Raw genomic sequence first — 19124 nt, 5'->3', positions numbered from 1 at the left:
CAGGGTGATCAAGGGTCACATTGGTGTGCATCAGTCTTTCGGTGAACTGGGCTGAACTATGATGCTTAACACACTCCTCTTCAGCCAATGACCATTTATTTGGGGGATCTTTTTCTCACTGCACTGTTCCAGTCCCTCTCTGACCAAATGACCCTCAACCCAATGTGTTTGTGTGATTCTGCGTGGGGAATAAAGCCCCTGTTCCATATGGTAAAGACCCTGAACTCTCTCAGGAATATTCCTTTCTGTTTGTGCTGGGAACCATACTGGCTTTGAATTGTAAATATTTATGTGCCAGTAAACAAAGCAGAGACTGTCTGAGAAGCACAGGCAGCTGGGAGGGTGCTTTCCTTGTGGACAATGGACAGGACACAAAAGACTCTGAAAGAAAATAGGTGCTCATGCACTGGTAAAATCCGGTTGCATTATGTGCCCACTGGGAGCAGGGAGAGACAGTGCAGGAAGGACTGGCATGTCCCGTTCTTCCATCCTTTGGCCCCACATCTCTGGAGTGAGGGTGAGCAGCTGGCATTGCTGCTCCCTTATCATATAGGAGTAGGAAGAGGCAGCTGATATTGCTAGCCAAGAAATTGGATTTGATTAATTGATTATTCTTCAACCTCCTCTTGTTCAATATCTTACAGCCTCCAGTTCATTAGAGTTTGACTGGAATACCGGGGACCTGATGTATGTGTGCCCCATAAGGAGTAAAACCATGACAGCTTTTTATGCTCCTTCTTGCTTGATTGTCCTGCTGGGCAGACTTTGGGATGCACTCAGGGAACAGTTTCCCAAAGAGGTTTTGCATTAACTGAATGCAGATTGCTGGCTGCTTGCTACTCAACAGCAGTTGCAGCACTCTGGGGGGGAAGATTCTGTCAGCAGGCAGAACCTGGCCTGACAGCCTTGAATCTTCTGGAGCTGAACTGGAGTATTGCTGCAAATTATGTTTGTAGCTATAGAGTTGAAACAGAAATAAAATAGAAAAATAATTTAAGAGAAAAAGACATTACTTTGAATTATTGACTGTGAAGCATCCTGGCACATACCTGTATGTCACTGAGTCCTATAAGCCTGAGACAGAAAGGTCACTGTGAAAGCACCAGCTAGAGCAAATCAGTCCTACCAGTCACACTTTCTACAATACAGGATTATCCATCCTTCAGGCTGGATTCAGTTTACAGTGGAGATTCTCGCATACTCCTGCAGACATGGCCTACTTGGAGCTGCTGAAGGTGTTAACACCATGCTTCTAGAAACTGTTGATATGTCTGACCATTAGCCGGGTCTTTAGCTAGCCTGGTTTTTCCTTTTAAACCTCTGAAGAATTTTTTTTTTCCTTCATCCTCTCAGGCTTTACTGCTCAATGGATCTTTACCTGAGGATGAGCAGGAAGGGTCCTTTGAACTTTGTGAACATGGAGCCTGCCCGGAAGAGCAGCTGGTGAGAACATAGTTGCATTTAGTTTTCTCTAACTGAGCAGCCCTAGGTAATGTTCTGCCACAGGCAGGTGTTTTACAAAGTAATAATCATGGGTTTTTGTGTTCAGATCATAATCCGAAGTCGTCTGGACCAGAGTGTGGAAGAAAATCAAGACCTAAAGGTCAGAGGAATTTATTTTCTTTTTTCTGTCATGCCTTTAATAACAGGGGCTTAAGGAGCTGCTTATTTGATTTGCCATGTGGGAAAAGGAGAACGTGGACTTGGGTTGATTCTGAACAGATGAAAAGATGCAATTTAATCAAACTCTTTTGGATTTACAGAAGGAGCTGTTGAAATACAAACAAGAAGCTCGAAACCTACAGGGGATAAAGGTAAGGAAAAGGACGCTCCATCAAATATAAACATTAAAGCTCTGGAGTTTGCTACATCCCATAAGTACAAGTAGGGCAATCAGTTTTACACTTCTGTGAAATCCAAGAGAGCAGAAGGAGCTGTAGTAGGGCAGTTGGAGGTAGGGTATCCTGTGCTCTGTTTCTGGTCCTTGGGAGAGACTGCAGCTGAGACAGGCGCTAGGAGTGAGGAGTCCTGGGTTCTGTTTCTGTCTGCAGGGTTGGGGTAGGCACAGTAGAACTGGCCACACAAACTCTTGACAAGAGGTAAAACAGCATAGGAGGTATCCTTGTCCTTTTCAACTGCAGCATTTTTCACCTCTTTGTCTTGTTTTGCTCAGTTTCTCCCTTTAGAGTTATGAACACTCATAATCTGCTCCTGAGTGGAGGTATTTTAGAGCTGCCTGTTAGGCTTCTGAGAAGGAAGACAGCAGCACCTGTCCAAGGCGGAGCTCTCAGTTTCTGGGTAATACTGAGTTAGAAGTTACAGAATTAGTCCTGACTGTGGCCTTTTCGGAGAGGATTTCATTGCACAATTAGATCATGCTGAGAGTTTGTTTCCTTGTGTCCCTCCCTGACACTGGCCTCTTACTACCCTCTAGCTGCTGTGTGTGTGTAGCTGGAGACACGAGCTGTAGGCTGCTGTAAACACCCTCTAAGACACTGCTGTTTTCTTCCATAAGGGAGAATTGTCAGGACACTTCTGAAACAGAAAGTTCAGGAAGAAGGAGGGAAATCATTCTGTCACAAACATCTAAAACATTAGCAGGGAAATTGCCACTGGGCAAGAGCAAGGCAGAAGGGCTATGAGAGGCTGTTGGGGCAGATGTCTGTATGTCTCCTGTTCTTTCAGGCCTTTGACAACATTTGAGCTCTGGTGCATAAGATCTAGATCACTTTCCATGGAAAGGTCTCTGCCTTTGTCTTGCACTTACCTATCAATGTCTTTTCCTAGGATGCTCTACAGCAGAGGCTGGCTCAACAGGATGCTTCAGTTCTTCAGCTAAAGCAGGAGCTGCTGAGAGCGAACATGGACAAGGAAGAGTTGCACAACCAGAATGTGAGTCACTATGCTGCTGCTGCTGCTATTATTTTAGAAAGAAAGAGTTTGGTGGCCCTGGGAATTCCAGCAGCCAAAGGATGGTGTTTGTAGTTTTTGAGGTTATGGGATAGTGAAAGACCAGTCAAAGGTCTGTGCAGTAAACACTGCAGAATCTACAGCCATCTGTGGAGCTTACCTCATCTTACCTCTGTGTTCCTCACCCCCCACTTCCTGTACTCATGGACCTTCAGCTGAAACAAGGAGGAGATTCCCATTATGTTTTCAGTGCAGTTGCGCCGTTCCTTCCTTATGCTGCTCTCTGCATTTGCAGGTAGAACACTGACAGGTGGAGCTGCAACGTGGTGTTTGCCTGAAGTGCCCTGTTCAAAAGTTTGCTGCCCCAGAAAGTAGACCAGCTCCCTCACACCCTGCCTTCTGTTAGCACAAGGCACAAAGAGGTTGTTGCTAACTCTTCAGGAATGTAGACTTCACACCTAATTGTTGTTTCTGCAGGTTGATCTTCAGAGGAAGGTTGAAGAGAGAAACAGGCTACTGGCAGAATACAAAGTAATGGAATCTCTCTCTCTACTGGGGGCTTTGCTGGGGATGGTATCTGGTGGTTCTCCTGTGAATGTGACTGCTCTCTTTCTGGCACTCATTCACCTCTTGGAATAGCATTGTGGGCAGTGAATAAGTTGCAATAGCCCATGCATGTTTGCTATGAGAAAGAGGGACCAGATAATTCTTGTATTCTGTCCCAAACTCATTTTCATAGTGGATCTTTCATTGTCTTGCTTTTGGCTTGCTGGATGTCTAATGTGCAGAAGCCAGGTTACAGTCTGTCACTCGATTACCTACCGATCCCTCATCAATCTGTTTTCTCTGCATCAGTTGTCTGGCCTCAGTCATGGGCCTTGACTGGCCAGGGAGGCTCCAGGCAACAGTATTATGACTAACCTTTTCAAACAAGGCTTTGATACTCAGATCTAACATCTAGCTAAGCAGATACAGACTGCGTAGGTCAAACTGTAGACAAGCCTTGTCTTGGCAGACTACGTATTCCCTTCCATAATGATGATTGTGAGCCTTACCATGCTTTGATTCCTTTTACAGAAGGAACTGGGCCAGAAGGATCGACATTTACAACAGCATCAAACCAAACTGGATGAAATGCTTAGGCAACTTTCTGAGGCCAGTTACCAGCAGGTGTGGAACCAGGTGGGCTGCTGATGTCTTGGGAGCTGGTACTTACCCTTGGTGGCTCATTTTGTGCTGGTTCTTCTGTTCCTTTTACAGGTGGATTTGGAGCGGGAGCTGGAGCACAAAGAAGCCCTGCTAGCTCACTGCATGAAGAGAGAAGCTGAAGAGGTATGGGAAGCTGAAGCATTTGTCAACATATCACTCTGTTGGACTGGTGTTTCCGTTCAGCACCCTCTAGCTGACTGTCTTTTAGAAATTATATCCATCCTAGAGAGGCCAAGCTCAGTGTAGTCTAATTGACCATGCCCTGAGCAAGGCAGGCTTACTTCACAAAGCATTCATCTTACCAGAGCTCTCAGCAGTTAGCTCACTTGCATAGCTTCTGGTGTCAAAATCATAAGGGATGAAACAATAAGGAAAGCTCAGGATTAAGTGGATATCAAAGATTCCTGGACTCTAGCTTCAGGTCTAATGCAGGCTAGCAGCTAGGCCAGGACTTACCTTCTTATCTCCTCCTCTTCCTGGTGACTCAGCTATTGAGAACTTAGAACTGTTCTGGTAGAAAGAGCACCAGCCCCAGTATCTGTCAGTACCTGCACAGTGATCTCTAGAGTTTTTAACAGGCCTCTGTGGCAGTGGGAAGGCATTTCCTGTCTCTGCCTGTGTTTCTTCACCCACACGTGAGAAATCTCATTTGTGCTCTGGCCTATAGGACTGCCTGCATGCTCCTTAAGTGCATGTACTTACCTACCAGAAAGTATATGAATGTTTTTCATGCCCTCTCATCACACTTTGAAGTTGGCAAACTGAGACCTGTAGGGAATTCCTAACGCTTATATTCCTGGCACCACATGCATCTTCCACTGAACAGGTGATGGCATATAGCAGTCACAATGCTCAGAGTAATGGCTTCCTCCAGACAGCAGGGAAAGGAGCTGCTCCCACAGCCCACCGAGGGGTAAGTGTATGAAGGGATGTTTTCCCAGCCAGATTGAGGCGTGGGCTTCATATGTCCTGGAATCTGTTAAGGGCTATTTCTCCTTTCTGAGGCCTGTGGCTTTAGATAGGAAGAAAGCAGCCTGGAGGTAATCTGATTAACTTTTGGTCTTTTGGCAAGACAAATGACTTGCAGCTTGTTCGTGATGCACTTCGTAGCCTGAGGAACAGTTTCAGTGGCCATGATCCACAGCACCACACTATTGATAGCCTGGAGCAGGGCATATCAAGTCTTATGGAACGGCTACACCGCATGGAGACACAGAAGAGACAAGAGAGAAGGGTAAAGGTTTCCTAGTGCTTGCCTCTTAATTTCTGCCCTTCACACAGAACCTTGAACTGAACTACCACTTCCCAGCTGGGAAGTAATACTTCATTTTCATTCTTTTGGTTTCACATCCCTAGATCCGGGGAAAATCACCAGCAAGCAGAGCAACAAATGAGTGTAGAGACTCCTGGCCTCCAAACTCCAGTAAGCATCTTTCAGTTCCTCTTCTTTCACTTCTGAATTAATTCCTCAGATTTTCTGGGCGAAGAGTAGGATGCAGCATCTTCTTGGGAATCTACCACCTGTTCTGCCCTTCACTTAAGTTTACTATCCCCACTTTGGTCACTTGGCGTCCAAGCAAAGGAAGGAGGTCAGAGACGGTCAGCTTGTTTGTAAAGTACTGTTATGCTGTGAAATGTCTGAACCATTTGGGTAGTACTGTGGTAGAAATAATTACCCATGGGATGAGTTGGAAATATGTTATTTCATCTTCACTGCTGGTTTGCACCATCTAGTGGACACGTAACTGTACAGATGCCTTTCCTCTTGCTTCCCTCGGTGTCTGGCTCCTTTCACGTATGCAGAACAGCACAATTTCAGACATGATGTTTTGTGGCTTCAGCTGCAGCAGCTCCACATTTGCTTTTCATTGTAAAGGCTGTTTGTTTCAAGCTTTGGTTAAAAGTGTTTCCTGGGAAGTCTGTGAGGGAAGCTGTGGAGGTTTCCAGGTACTGGGGAAAGGCAAAGGCCACCTTTCAGCTGCATTGCAGCATCCAGCAGCAGGGTAGCCTGCATCATGTACAGGATGTGCAGGAAAGCAGGACAGATACTCAGAAATCTGAAAGGGAGGCTGGGGAGGATTTGTTGAGTTCTCCCTTCTCTCCTATAAACTGCAGATTTTAGGGTCTCTACACGTGTACTATACCTCTCCCTTTCTCATTAAGGCTTAGCAGGCTTTGTCACCTGTGGTACTGCAGGAAAATTGAGTTTGGCAGCCATAAACCTAAAATCTTTCAGGTGTAAAGAGTTCTAAGAGGTGGCTCCAAAAGTTTGTAGAAAACCTATAACTTGGTGTCCGTACTGTTTTCTGCATGCTGAGAGTTGAAATTGTAGAGATCCTCAGTGTGAAGCTTCAGCTTTCAGCACAGAACATTGAAAGGGTATGGGATACTAGGCAGTATCCAGAGGGAGAGAAACACTACTTAGCAAAGAAAAATCTGTGCACAAACACTCATCCTGGTGGAGCTGAGTGGGCAGATGGGGAGGATATAGGTAACCTTTTGCCTTAACGATGGTGATTAATCAGACCATCCTGCTCTACTCATCTGCAAGTGAAGGCAAGTGGTACTGTAGTTAGCCTAAACAGTAGAATGGATTACTCCTCAGTCACTTCTTCTGTCATTGCCTGTGGAGTAGATGGTAAGCAACAAGCTGCTCAGTAGGTAGAATAGGAATCCTAGAGAGCACTGGTAGGAAAATCTTACAAGCTAATACATTTGGATTTGTTGTTACCTTAAAATCTAAAGCTTTTCATTAAGCAGAGGAATACCTGGTCCCTCCCAGGGATTGTTACCCTTGTAAGAATCTCATCCCACCTGGAGATTCTTTGTTCTTGATGGCAAGTTTGATGCTAAGAGCACCTCCTGTCTCCTGCTGTGGTGTGAGACAGTTTGTTCTCCTATTATTGTGCTCTGGGCTCTTTCATTTGCAGAACTGCCTCATTCTCACAGCACACCTGTGATGAGTACCAGTGCCTGCACCAAAGTGTTGTACTTCACTGACCGATCCCTCACACCTTTCATGGTCAACATACCAAAGAGGTGAGATTTAGTTTTGCCTTGCTTCTGTTATTTGGGAGATGCTTGTTTTCCTTGAAAATATTAGTCTGATCTCTTCTGGGTATGGTCACCACTAGCACAGGTTCGCTTTGCGTTAACTTAGGCACTAGGTTTTATACCACTGAATGAGGATAATTGCCTAAAGCAGTCCCCTGGCTGACACTTTTTTGTTTTTAGAGCTCTAGGAAATTTGTTGGTTTTTAACTAATTTCAAAGAGAAGGCATCCAAACAGTTCTATTCTGGCATGTAGCATGAAGTACAGGACTCCTGTGCCAAAAAACACATCAGTCAATGAAAATGGGAAAGGGAGAAAGGCTGTTTTGAGGTGGTTCCTAGAAAACTAGGAGGAAATTCTTCCTCTGAAGAAGACCTTGGTGTTGACAGGTGTGTTCCTGGAGGGGTACAGTCTTGTGGCTGATGTTCTGAGTATTTAGCCTGACTTGTGCTGTGCCCCTGCATGTCATACAATAACACTTGAGATAAAGCCTGTCCAGTGTACTATGGAATAGTTTTGGACTCTTTTTGCAGGTTAGGGGAAGTGACACTGAAGGATTTTAAGGTAGCTATTGATCGTGAAGGAACACACCGGTACCACTTCAAAGCCCTGGATCCAGAGTTTGGCACAGTCAAAGAGGAGGTAGGTGTGGAATTTAACTGTTGGCCAGTGCTGGGTTTAGTATTGTGACACAGCCCTGGAGACCTTGGACACATCACCTCTAAACTAAAAAAATCTTTGAGCATGTCTTCAAGCAAACTGCCAGTTTTCACAATTGTAGGTTAAGCTCCTCTTCTAAGAAGCTAAAAATGGGATGTTTTCATCTGCAGCCAGAGCAAAGATACTAACATGATTGCTTGTCTGGGGTTTCCAGAGCCCTGTAGGCAAAGGCTGTTGGCAAAATACAGGCTACACTTCTGGCTCTTATAGTGGCTTTATGAAATCTGTTGCAACATTTATTTTTAAAAAAAAACAAAACATCCTCCTACTTCATTTTAAAGGTCTTTCAGAGGTGGCCATGTTTGTGGCACCTTTTCCTTTGTGTGCTGCACTATACCACTGTCTGAGCTTAGGCTGGTGTCGGTATGGATTGGATTCATTAAAGGTTGTTGAGGGTGGTTCCTGTTTCACAAATTGATGAAGACAAGTGCGAAGGGTTACCTTCCATTGGGGACAGTCAGCCGACTAGTTAGCTATTCTGCAGAAACAGATGGGAATTGGATTCTGATGGATAAGAAGGGGCATGTTTCCTGTGTTTATTTTTTTCTAACAACAACAAAAAAAATCATGACTGTAAAGCTTTGAACTTAAAATCTGAAAACACTGAGATGTGTATCAGTGTTGGGTGAGGTGTAAGTTATGTGAGCTGTGTTGTAGAATTGTAACTAGGATCTCTGACTTGGTTTCTGCCTCTAATGCTATTCACATGTGGGAGAGCAGTGTCCAGACTTCAGATGTGACTGGACTCTTTTTTCATAGGTATTCCATGATGATGACATCATTCCTGGTTGGGAGGGGAAAATTGTGGCCTGGGTGGAAGAAGACCATGGGGAGAATTAATCAAGCTTTTAGGTCTTGTCACTATGGAAACCTGTAACTGGCTGCTGAGCTCAGAGAATGACCAAAAAGCATGTGTGCTGGAAGGAGTCCAACTCAAGCTGCCAAGAGAAAGGGCTTCTCTGCAAACAATGGGTAGTGCATGTTGTGTGCATGGAGGCCTGGCATGGACACCTGACCTTCTGTGGCCAAATACAGACACCGTTGTGGGACTGAAACAGTTATCTGTGGGAAAGAAACACCTTGCTTGTTCCTGTCAACTAAACCCTAAAGGCCTTAATGATGCATCCTTTCCCCTGCTTCTCCATTCCTGCTGTATGTGCTGCAGTCCATGAGCTGAGCATCTCACCTCTGGTTTGTTGTACAAAGTGTTGCATAAATCTACACTGATAGCAGAAATATGAAGTTTTGCCTTTGTGAGTCAGAAGAAACGACTAGATTATGTGAGCAGAAGGTTTGACCAGCTTTGGTCTTGAACTTGCATGTGTTGCAGGAGCAGAGTGAACTTTGTGGACAGTCCAGACTGAGCGGACCTGGGGAAGGAAGACAGTCTTCTGGAGGTTTTATGCATGATCTGAAGCAAAGATCATCTGCTTGGCAAAGCTCCCTTTCTTCCAGATTCAGGCTTCTGGTTCCTAGCCCTGCTTCTCCCGCCTGTCCCCCAAAGATGTACTTCTGAGGTCCTCTGGGTTTGTTTTGTTGCCAGGGGACTGTGGGATCTTGGTACTTGCTTTTCTGCTGAAAGTTTTCATTTGGGGAGGCAGGAACTGCAATCAGCTGCTTCCTCAAGGTACTTTTAAAACACCCCCCCCCCTTTGTTAAGCCCTGTCTGCCTTCTTTCTTAGCACAGCAACTGATTGTCAACTCCTGTGCACAGGCATCACTGTGCTACTGTCTGCTGATTGCCAGAGCCACCAAACATAAATACACTTATAGGATAAGTCCTATCAGTGGCACCATTTCCTTGCTATGCCTACTGCTGGGGCTTCTGAAAGACTGGACGATTGAGAGCCCTCAGATCCCTAAGGCTTTTGTGGGGATTGTTTGTTTTGGCTTTTGTTTGTTCTGTTTTTCCCCTGCTTTGCTCTGTCCTCCTGCTACCTGTCAGCTCCACTTGCGCAGCGCTGGCTCCGGTCTGCAGCAGGCACTGTTGACTTTAAAGTTCAAATGGCAAGTCAAGGCTCTGCTCATTCTTGGTCTGTGTGGCCCTTTCACGGCCTGCCCGCATGTCTGTACCGTGCATGAGGCTGGGAGAGGGTGAACCTGGTTTTACTGTTTTATATTAACACATCCCTCTGTAAATATGTTACTGTTTGGAATTATTTTGTACCAGTTTACATTGTCTGATGACCGTGGATATTTTTATACCAGTGCAAGTGCTTTCTGTATATTTCTGCACGCATTATATGGTGTTTTTCTCTCTGGTGGATCCTGAGATGTTTTGTATTGTCTTCTGTTCACACAACACTGGGTTTGACTTTATTTTACTTTGGAAATTCAACTAGTTCCCACTGGATTTTATGTTTTGCCCGCTTGTACAAGCAAGAAAGAGCTGAAGGGTTTTACAGGGCCCTGTGCCAGCCTGGCAAAGGGCAGCACAGCTGCTGCTCTGCATGATTTGTTGTGGTGACTTTTTCTTTACGGACAGAGGCTGGTATCAGTAGAAAAGCTCATCAGTGTGTAAATGCATCAATAGCTGCAGGCAGGGGAACACATCTCGCTTGGAAAAGAAGGATTTTCATCCCCCCTGGAAATAGTTTTCTGATGCTTGTGTTTCAGTGGGTTGTTAAATACAGCATGGGGTTGTTCTATTGGAATCAGTTGTAATTCAATTGCAGTTTGTTTCTCAAGCGTTTCATCGAGTTTTGCTCATTGGTTCTATTTCAGCCAAGGGTCACACACCCAGGACAGGATTTTATGGAGACAGTTCTCAAGGTCTGTAGCTGCCACTTCATGTTGTTTGATGGCGGAGCTGTTATCAGAGCTTCTAAGGGATACCTTGCCCTTTTGGTACCCAGTTTGCAATGGGAAAGGAGCTGTTGTATCTACATGAAATGGTGCTGCCACCGCAGTCACTTCAGCGGGTTTGTTTTGTAAACGTGCTCTTCATGCTGCACGCGGGACCTCCGCTCCGTTGGCTGGAATCCGTATTTATTTCTGCCCGTCTGCCAACTTACTGCCCGCTCCCATACTTTTAAGCTGACGCTGTACCCCGTTATACGTTACATTATATTTTCGTATTAACTCGACCTGGTGCTCATCATTTTCTGTGCGAGCTGCCTTAAGGAGCGCGGCGGGACGCGGCGCATGCCCACACGGCGTCACTCCGCGCCTCCCCCCCCCCCCCCTCCGTCCGCGCTTTACTGCAGCGCAGCAGTGTCGTGCGGGCCGTGCGGCGCCGCGCCCGGACGGAGGAGGTCACCGAGCGGCGGAGCGGTGCTGCGGTGCGGTGCGGTGCGGTGCGGTGCGGCGGCTCCGGTGCAGCATGTGGCGGGTGTTGGCGCAGCGCGTAGCCCCGGGGGCCGCGGGGTTGGCGCGGGGCTGCCGGGCGCTCAGCTCCGCCGGGGCCGGTCGCGCGGCGGCGGTGGGCGCCGTGTCTCGGGGCCGCGGTCCGGCACTGAGGCCCAACGAGCTGCTGCCGCCTCTCGCCTGGCCCCGCTTCGTGCCGTGCCGCCGCTGCAGCCTGCCGGCGCACCAGAAGGTGAGAGCTCTGCCGCCCGCTCCGAGCCCCGCTCGGCATTGCGGGCCCTCCACCCCTCCTGCCCGCGCTCCCCGAGCCCCGCTACCGCCCGCCGTTCCTCCGGCGCCCTTAGGCCCGTTCTGTACAGCTCCCCCGCTTAGCGCCATCCCACCTTCCTGCCCCGCCGGGAGGTGGCAGTCGGGCTGTTCCTGCCGTCCCGCCCTGCCCCGAGCTCCGGCTCCGGGGGCTGCTCGTGCCGTGACGCTGCTCCTCCCCCTGCAGGTGGCATTGCCGGCGCTGTCCCCCACGATGCAGATGGGCACCATCGCGCGCTGGGAGAAGAAGGAGGGCGACAAGATCAGCGAAGGGGATCTCATCGCGGAGGTATCAGAGGGTGCGGGGTGTGCCGGGCTTACACTGGGCTGCGGGTGTGCTCTGGGTTCTGTCACTGCCCGCCCTCTCTTGAGCACGTTTTGTGAAGATCTTGCTGGAGATGGATTACCTGCAGCCTGCCAGGACTGGCTGCTGGGTTTGTTCCTTCTGTGCAGGAGGAGCACCCACCCCTTCCGAGAGGAATCCTCTCCCGAGCTGTTGGTTTGTGCCAGGGCTCTGTGCTCTCAGACCCCACGTTATGGCACTGGAGGGCTCTGAGCTCACGGCTGTTCCCTTTCCATAACAATGTCCTGTTCTTTCTTTGAAAGGTGGAGACGGACAAAGCAACAGTTGGCTTTGAGAGTTTGGAGGAATGCTACCTGGCCAAAATCCTGGTACCGGAGGGAACAAGAGATGTTCCTATTGGGGCCATAATATGTATCACAGTAGAGAAGTATGTATTTTCCAAACCCTTTAGTTGAATTTTCTCTGTTGGGGCTTTGTGTGTGCCCTGTGCTAAAGGCCATGACAGTGTCATTGGTCTGATTGTTTGGGTTTTTTTAGGCCTGAACATGTCGATGCCTTTAAAAATTACACTCTGGATTCTGCAGCATCTGCTCCCCCTGCAGCCTCAGTGCCTCCTCCTCCAGCTGCAGCACCCTCACCCCCACCTCCGCCTTCTCCTCAGGCTCCTGGCAGCTCTTATCCTCCTCACATGCAGGTAACAGAGCATTATTAACCATCTGAGGTTTGTTGCATGCTTTTTCTTTTTTTTTGGCCTCATTTGATTTAGGACGTTTTGTCATAAATACTGTCAGGAACAGGAGAGCATTAGCTACAACCACAGGAGCACATGGCTCTCAAAGTGGTGTGTGCTTAAAGCAGCTGTTCGTGGTGGTCCCAGAAAGTTTTCTTATTACAATGATTTTTGTTATCCCAGCTGCTGGTAGGAGATAACTTGTTTCTCGTGGCTACTTGAGCAGATGAGAAAAAAACTGCTGCATTCCTTTGGTTTGGACAGCTCTGATATAAAAAGACTTTGTACTTAGTGTGAGTGGCCTGAGGGCCCTGCTCAGATCTCAGCAGAACCCAGAAGTCTGTGATACTCTGAACATACCAGATGTGTTTGTGAGCAACTGAAAATGAGCTCTATTTGTGGATAATCTGTTTGCTTAGATACTGAAGTGTGCATCCATCGTTGTTCTGTCTGAGCACTTTATAGCAGGGTAGTTCTGTGATGTTAATTTGAAACCCGAGATCCAAAATATCTCCTTTCACAGTTAAAGACGTGCAGAAACTGATTTGTCTGAGATGCTATGGAAAGTCAATACATGAACTGGGTATTAATTCAGTGCTTCTTGATCTGACTTGAATTCAGCTACTTGGTTAATTGCATTATCTGCCCAGTTCTGTTCTAAAGCTGTTATGTGTGCTGTGTTTGTTTTACACAGTATGTGTCTAAACCTACAGCACATTTAAGCGCTTAGTGGAAGACAAGTCTGTATAGCTGTTACAGGAACGAGGCATGTTTGTCAGAGTCAAAAGTAACTTGCTGTAGCCTTCCTTTGAGCCTTACAGACAGCAGCTGCAAGACTGTCCCCAGGGATGATGGTACTAATTATCTAGATTTCTTCATTTTTGCATTTGCTTGTTTTCTTGCCTTGACAAAAGAAGCCAAACTTGAGATACAGCACGAAACTGTGCTTTGCTGTAATGGAAGCAGATCTAAGAGTGTGTTAAACGTTTTCTGCTCCTTTACGTTGGCATCATTTAGTCAAGAGTTCTCGACTATGTCACTGTTCCTTTTGAGTCTCCAAAATCTGATGCATTCGTACTCTGGCTTACAGGTTGCTCTCCCAGCTCTGTCACCCACCATGACAATGGGCACAGTGCAGAGATGGGAAAAGAAGGTCGGGGAGAAACTGAACGAGGGAGACTTACTAGCAGAAATTGAGACAGACAAAGCCACAATAGGTGAGTCAACTCCAAAGGCAAGAACAGATGAGGGAGGATCTAGAGGAGCCTCTGTGCTGGCTGTTCCCCAGCTGCTCAGGACATGAAGATGTGGGGCAGTTAAAAAGTGTTTTGTTGCTCTCATGCTGCTGGAGAGAGAACCACTGGAGCTCCCAGAAATAACTGTTTGCCCATCAGTCCCTGGTAGGAATGTACAGTGCACAAGAGATATTTCCTACCTTTTACACTGAAAAAATAAAAAAAAAGAATTGTCTACCAGATACAGACACAGCTTTAGTTACTGAAGTCTTTCAGAGTTACTGTTTGGTGTGACAGGCACCAAAACAATTTTGTTTCTTTCCCCTTCAGGCTTTGAAGTACAGGAGGAAGGCTACCTGGCAAAAATATTGGTGCCTGAAGGAACAAGAGATGTGCCATTAGGAACAACCCTATGCATCATTGTGGAGAAGGAGTCTGATATTCCTGCCTTCGCTGACTACCAAGAGACTGCAGTAACTGACATGAAGGCACAAGTTCCACCTCCTCCTCCACCAGTAAGGACCCTTCTTAGGCAGGGAGAAAAGTTACAGGGACAATTAAGAGTCACTGGCTGGGTCTGAAGTGTGGTGCTGGTTAGACTGTGAAGCCCTGACTCCAGTAAAGTTCATGATTCTGTGAGTGCAAGGCTAACTTGTGCATTTGTGATAGAGATCACTTCTTAGGTCAACTAGTTGGCCCTCCAAAAACTAGAACAACATTTGTTATGAATGCTTCTTGACCTATTGCTCTTACCAGTTCCGATGCCTCCCTGAAAACTGAGGGCATAAAATTCATTATTTTACTGTTTCGGTGTATAATTAAATAGGTTGGTTGACATCCTGCACTGGAAGTTTCCGATGTAATTTCCAGTGCAAGAAGCCTTTCTGAATCCTTTTAGATTACAGATTAGTTCCGTTATTCCCTTGACTAACTGTTTTGCAAAACAGTCATGAAGCTGATGGCTTTGTTTGTTCTATTAAGGTGGTGGCAACTCCTGCTGCTGCTGCTCCTCCTCCCCAACCTGCTGCTCCTCCAGCTCCAACAGTCCCCACAGCTGGGCTGCCTCCCCGGAAGGGAAGGATCCTGGTTAGTCCCCTAGCAAAGAAACTGGCAGCAGAAAAAGGAATTGATCTTTCACTAGTGAAAGGTAAGGTGCTCTCACTGTCAGGTGTTTGTTTGTCCCTCTAGCTGCATATTTGTCTATTCTTTGCTTTCTTCCCTGCTGGGAACATCCTTGCTGTGCAGCTGTCCCCACCAATCTCTGTTGAACGAAACCTCCTTGAGAAGCAATGCCCTTTTGCTACTGATCCTCTTACATTTTTCTTTGACACCTTCAGGTACTGGACCAGATGGTAGAATCACAAAGAAAGATGTGGAGTCATTTGTGCCGCCAAAGGTTGCCCCAGTGAGTAGACTTCAGGTCATTAACAATGGGTATGCAGAACAATCATCTGGCAGGATTTGCCATTTTAGGAACTTCGTAGCTGTGTATATCAGTATCATGTTTCAAAATCACTCAAGTACTACACTTAATAATCAGTAGTAGGGTTTGGCATGAATCTAGTTGTGGCCAGAGATTGAATAAGTGTCTGTTGCTCTGAAGCAAGAGACAGCATAGCCTCAGTGCTTGCCTCACGTACTGAGCTACTCTGCAATTGATATTTGTATGGTCCTATCAACAGTGCTGTCCTTCTCTGGTTGTAGGCTCCAGCAGTAGAAGCAATACCTGCAGCTGCTGCAGTTGCAGCAGCACCAGCGGGGACCTTCACAGATATCCCTATCAGCAACATTCGGAGGGTGAGAATATTTTTGCCATTCCTGGCACTGTGATTTGCAATCTAGAGTTTCCTAAATCCGTTTATTTTCATCTCTGTCGTGTACCTACAGGTCATTGCTCAGCGGTTGATGCAGTCTAAACAAACAATACCTCACTACTATCTTTCTGTTGATGTAAACATGGGAGAAGTACTGGTGCTACGAAAAGAACTTAATCAGGTGAAGTATTTGGGGAGCCATGGTGAAGCTGCATTCTCTCACAGGTTTGCCAACCGTTTTTTGGTGATATGTCAGTTTGACTTGGAGAAAAATAGTCCTTTCAGTGTCTTACCTTCGTGTTGTGGATCAGCTTTGGACTGTCAGTGACAGGAGAACTATTACCAAGGGGCAGTGCACTGACATCGAACTTCCCTAAGAGAGCCACTCTGTGCTCTGTGTGGTTGTGTCCTGTTCTTTCAGACAAAAAGTAGGGAAAAAGATTGAAAAGGTGTTTAAGACGAGAAAGGGTAAAAACTTTAAGCAAAATATATTAATTATAAGCTGGGGAAAATAGACACTAAAAAATTGTGCCCTAAATTGTAAAGGAGGTGTATTCACCTCCTACGTTATCTTGGCACTTCTGATATTAATGTGTACAGTTAGTATGACTGTTTTCTTACGTTTTCTCTAAACAAGGCTCCATGGCAGCGACTATCCAAATTATTTAACGTGTGAGGGACAAACTGACGACTCGTATTTCTTCATTTACAGGTGGTCTCGGATAATGTTAAGCTTTCTGTCAACGACTTTATAATTAAAGCTTCTGCTCTGGCGTGCTTGAAAGTGCCTGAGGCAAATTCTTCATGGATGGACACAGTTATTAGGCAGTAAGTTTATGGTACGGTCGAAGCCAGAAACTTTATTTGTTCAGTAGAGAGTTCGTGGCACAATAGCAGATGATCTGGTGATATTTCAAGAAGGGAGGGGAGCAGGTTTTGTACAAAGATCAAGGGGGTTCAATCCAATTGCTGAGAATCTTGTGTCTGAGGTTGGTGCACAAGGTGAAATAGTTGTTGCAAAGTGAATATTAACTTAGAATTGTCTTAATGTTTTTTATTATCTTTTTTTCTTTGTCTTGCTTGAGTAACTGACATCTCTGTTGTGTCTTGCAGAAATCATGTAGTGGATGTTAGTGTTGCAGTGAGCACTCCTGCAGGGCTTATAACTCCTATTGTGTATAATGCACATATAAAGGGCCTGGCTTCTATCAGTAAGGACGTGGTCTCTTTGGCAGCGAAAGCCCGAGAAGGTAAACTTCAGCCACATGAATTCCAGGTGAGGAACTACATTTGCTATTACTGCTGCCATTGGCTTCTGTCCATGTTCAGAATGAGCAAAGCCTGTCTTGTGATATTTCAGTCATTCTGCGTGAAACACCTCTTCTGACTTTTCTGTGAATGTCTTCCTGTAGGGTGGTACTTTCACAATTTCCAATTTAGGAATGTATGGGATTAAGAATTTCTCTGCCATAATCAATCCGCCTCAAGCCTGCATCCTTGCAGTTGGTTCCTCAGAGCAAAGGCTGGTGCCAGCTGACAATGAGAAAGGGTAAGTAACCAGAATTCCTCTGGTTCTGCATTCTGCTTCTGGATTCAAACTCTGAAATAACAGCTATAAACACGGTTGTGTTTTTCCCTTGTAGAAAAGGAGTTATTACGGTCTGCTTTCCAGTGTGAACGTTTTGTCCAGTGCCTACAGGGAGACAGAATCTGTCTCCAAGCTCTGTTGTCGTTGCCAGTTCTCTGACAAAAGCAGTTTGGCTTTGTTAGCGTTACCACCTTTGGCAGCAATTTGTAGAGAATTCTGCGAATGTTTTTTGTTTCCTTTCTTTTCCAGATTTGATGTGGCCAGTATGATGTCCGTTACACTGAGCTGTGACCATCGTGTTGTAGATGGAGCTGTTGGAGCACAGTGGCTTGCTGAATTCAAGAATTTCCTTGAAAAGCCAGTAACCATGCTGCTATAATTGAAACATGCAAAGCAAAATGTTCCTGGATCACACTGTTCTGTTTTAAACGAGCTATTTAGACTTTAGTATTCAGACTTATTAAAAGAGTTCCTTTTTTTTTTTTTTTTTTTAATTTTAAATATGTATTATATTATCTGGTAACGTTCTTACCAGTCTGTACAGAGAAAAGGTTTGCAGAAATGCTATTCAAGGCAATATTACAGCTGTACTGTATGTTTATACAGTTGGTTAACTTGCAAACTCTTTCAAAACAGTTTAGCATCCCCGATTTCAAAATGATCCAGGCAGTGTGTGTGCTGCCATCTGTTTCTAAACTATGTTGGATGAGGTGGGGGTGCACAGCAGGTGATTTCACAACCTCTGTTCTCAGAAATTTGAATTGCAAACATCTCTTCACAGGAGTTCAGATGAGATGGTAACTGAAACACAGGAGCTGAATTCCCTTATTCTGTTCTCCTGCTGGGATGGGGTGGCAATGGCAGATGCACTAAAGGGACTGAAGCCGCTGGGAATAATTTCTCAAAGGCCAAGTGTTAGCATTCCAAGTCTCTTTTGGAATTTAGCACTGGTTTGGAACTTCTCAGCTTTGGGATCCCTTCTGAGCACTTTAAAGGTGAAAGAACACCAATACCTGTGGTATCATATCTCAGATACCACAGGGAACGTGCTGTCTTGTTGTAGACTTTCACTTACGTGTGCTTCTCATATGAAGACTCTTTAATTGCTTTTCCTCTTGCTGAGTTAGTATCAGACTATGATGCCATGGAAGTAACTTTTGCAGAATTTTCAAGAGACTTTGTGTGTTGGAACCCATGTAGGCAAATGGCACATGCTCATAATCCCACCCCTGGGTGTTAATCATGTGGTGACACAAACATTTGACAACTTTTTCAGGCATTCTAACATAGGAAGCTCTGCATTAGTCACTGTACTGCAGTTCTTCCCTGAACTGTCTGTGTTGTCCCAGCCTCAGTGAGCAGCAGAATGTGCTATCTGTGTATATATTGTATGTGAGATGTTGGAATTGCTTGTTGGACTTGAGTCCAGTTACCCCAGTCATTGTATCCTGAAAGGGGTGCAGTGCTGAATGTGCTTAAATTCCACTTTCCACATGGAAACATTCATGTAAAAAGGAGGGTTGTGTAGTAACTTCAGCGTGACCTGGAGAATTGAACAGGGGGGAGAAGTGAACCAAAAACTGAACCAAAAACCAAAAACAGATGAAGCTGATCTGTCGTTCTGTGTATCGCATTAAGTACAGTCCCCTGTAAAGTTCTGATACAAAACTCACTAAAGATATTGAAAGAAAATACTGTGGAAATTAAATATTTTTGTGGGAACTATTTAATGTCTGGTTGCTGTGTTAGCTGGTTTTCATGCCTGGCTTAAGCAAAAAAAAAAGTGCATTATGTTTTTGGGTTCTTTTTTAATGTTCTAAAATATCTGGGTTCCAGACCTGCTCTTGTGAACCTACGTTCTATTAAATGTTTTGAATTGACAACTACTAAAACATGTTGCAGTGCTTTTCTGTTGAGTCACGTGTGGCTGTTTGTACCGCTGTGGCAAA

At 45.7% G+C, this 19124-nt stretch overlaps 2 protein-coding genes across 9 annotated transcripts in view; both read left to right on the top strand.

Moving 5' to 3' along the window:
- The window catches only part of DIXDC1 (DIX domain containing 1), a 33556-nt gene extending 23010 nt beyond the window's left edge, over positions 1–10546 (top strand). For 4 of the 8 annotated variants that reach the window (XM_015883815.2, XM_015883819.2, XM_015883814.2 and 1 more), the window contains 13 exons: positions 1354–1443; positions 1550–1603; positions 1764–1814; positions 2788–2892; positions 3388–3441; positions 3988–4092; positions 4171–4242; positions 4946–5032; positions 5192–5353; positions 5476–5542; positions 7050–7158; positions 7706–7814; positions 9223–10546. In XM_015883815.2, coding sequence (XP_015739301.1) covers positions 1354–1443; positions 1550–1603; positions 1764–1814; positions 2788–2892; positions 3388–3441; positions 3988–4092; positions 4171–4242; positions 4946–5032; positions 5192–5353; positions 5476–5542; positions 7050–7158; positions 7706–7814; positions 9223–9408 — 1251 coding nt within the window. In that variant the 3' untranslated portion in view covers positions 9409–10546. Of the gene's footprint in view, positions 1–1353; positions 1444–1549; positions 1604–1763; positions 1815–2787; positions 2893–3387; positions 3442–3987; positions 4093–4170; positions 4243–4945; positions 5033–5191; positions 5354–5475; positions 5543–7049; positions 7159–7705; positions 7815–8651 lie in introns of all 8 variants that reach the window. The other 4 variants (XM_015883818.2, XM_015883820.2, XM_015883816.2 and 1 more) reach the window with 3 other exon arrangements.
- Positions 10547–11142: 596 nt separating this feature from the next.
- Positions 11143–19067, top strand: DLAT (dihydrolipoamide S-acetyltransferase). Its single transcript, XM_015883821.2, has 14 exons — positions 11143–11430; positions 11692–11793; positions 12111–12235; positions 12346–12502; positions 13629–13755; positions 14104–14288; positions 14755–14920; positions 15111–15178; positions 15478–15570; positions 15661–15768; positions 16300–16415; positions 16701–16863; positions 17000–17136; positions 17425–19067. Exons 1-14 carry the CDS (start codon positions 11215–11217, stop codon positions 17552–17554), a joined length of 1893 nt encoding a protein of 630 aa, XP_015739307.1. The 5' UTR covers positions 11143–11214; the 3' UTR covers positions 17555–19067.
- The last annotated feature ends 57 nt before the right edge of the window (positions 19068–19124 follow it).

This window comes from Coturnix japonica, chromosome 24 (assembly GCF_001577835.2).
Source record: "Coturnix japonica isolate 7356 chromosome 24, Coturnix japonica 2.1, whole genome shotgun sequence".
Classification (NCBI taxonomy): Eukaryota; Metazoa; Chordata; class Aves; order Galliformes; family Phasianidae; genus Coturnix; species Coturnix japonica.
This window is presented reverse-complemented; position numbering and strand designations above follow the sequence as displayed.

Bases quoted from the DNA above. Each gene is read 5' to 3' on its own strand.
- DLAT (XM_015883821.2), top strand. From the start codon at position 11,215: ATGTGGCGGGTGTTGGCGCAGCGCGTAGCCCCGGGGGCCGCGGGGTTG. The intron at 13,756-14,103 runs GTGAGTCAACTC...TTTCCCCTTCAG, and splicing joins GACAGACAAAGCCACAATAG to GCTTTGAAGTACAGGAGGAA. The intron at 15,179-15,477 runs GTGAGTAGACTT...CTCTGGTTGTAG, and splicing joins TGCCGCCAAAGGTTGCCCCA to GCTCCAGCAGTAGAAGCAAT.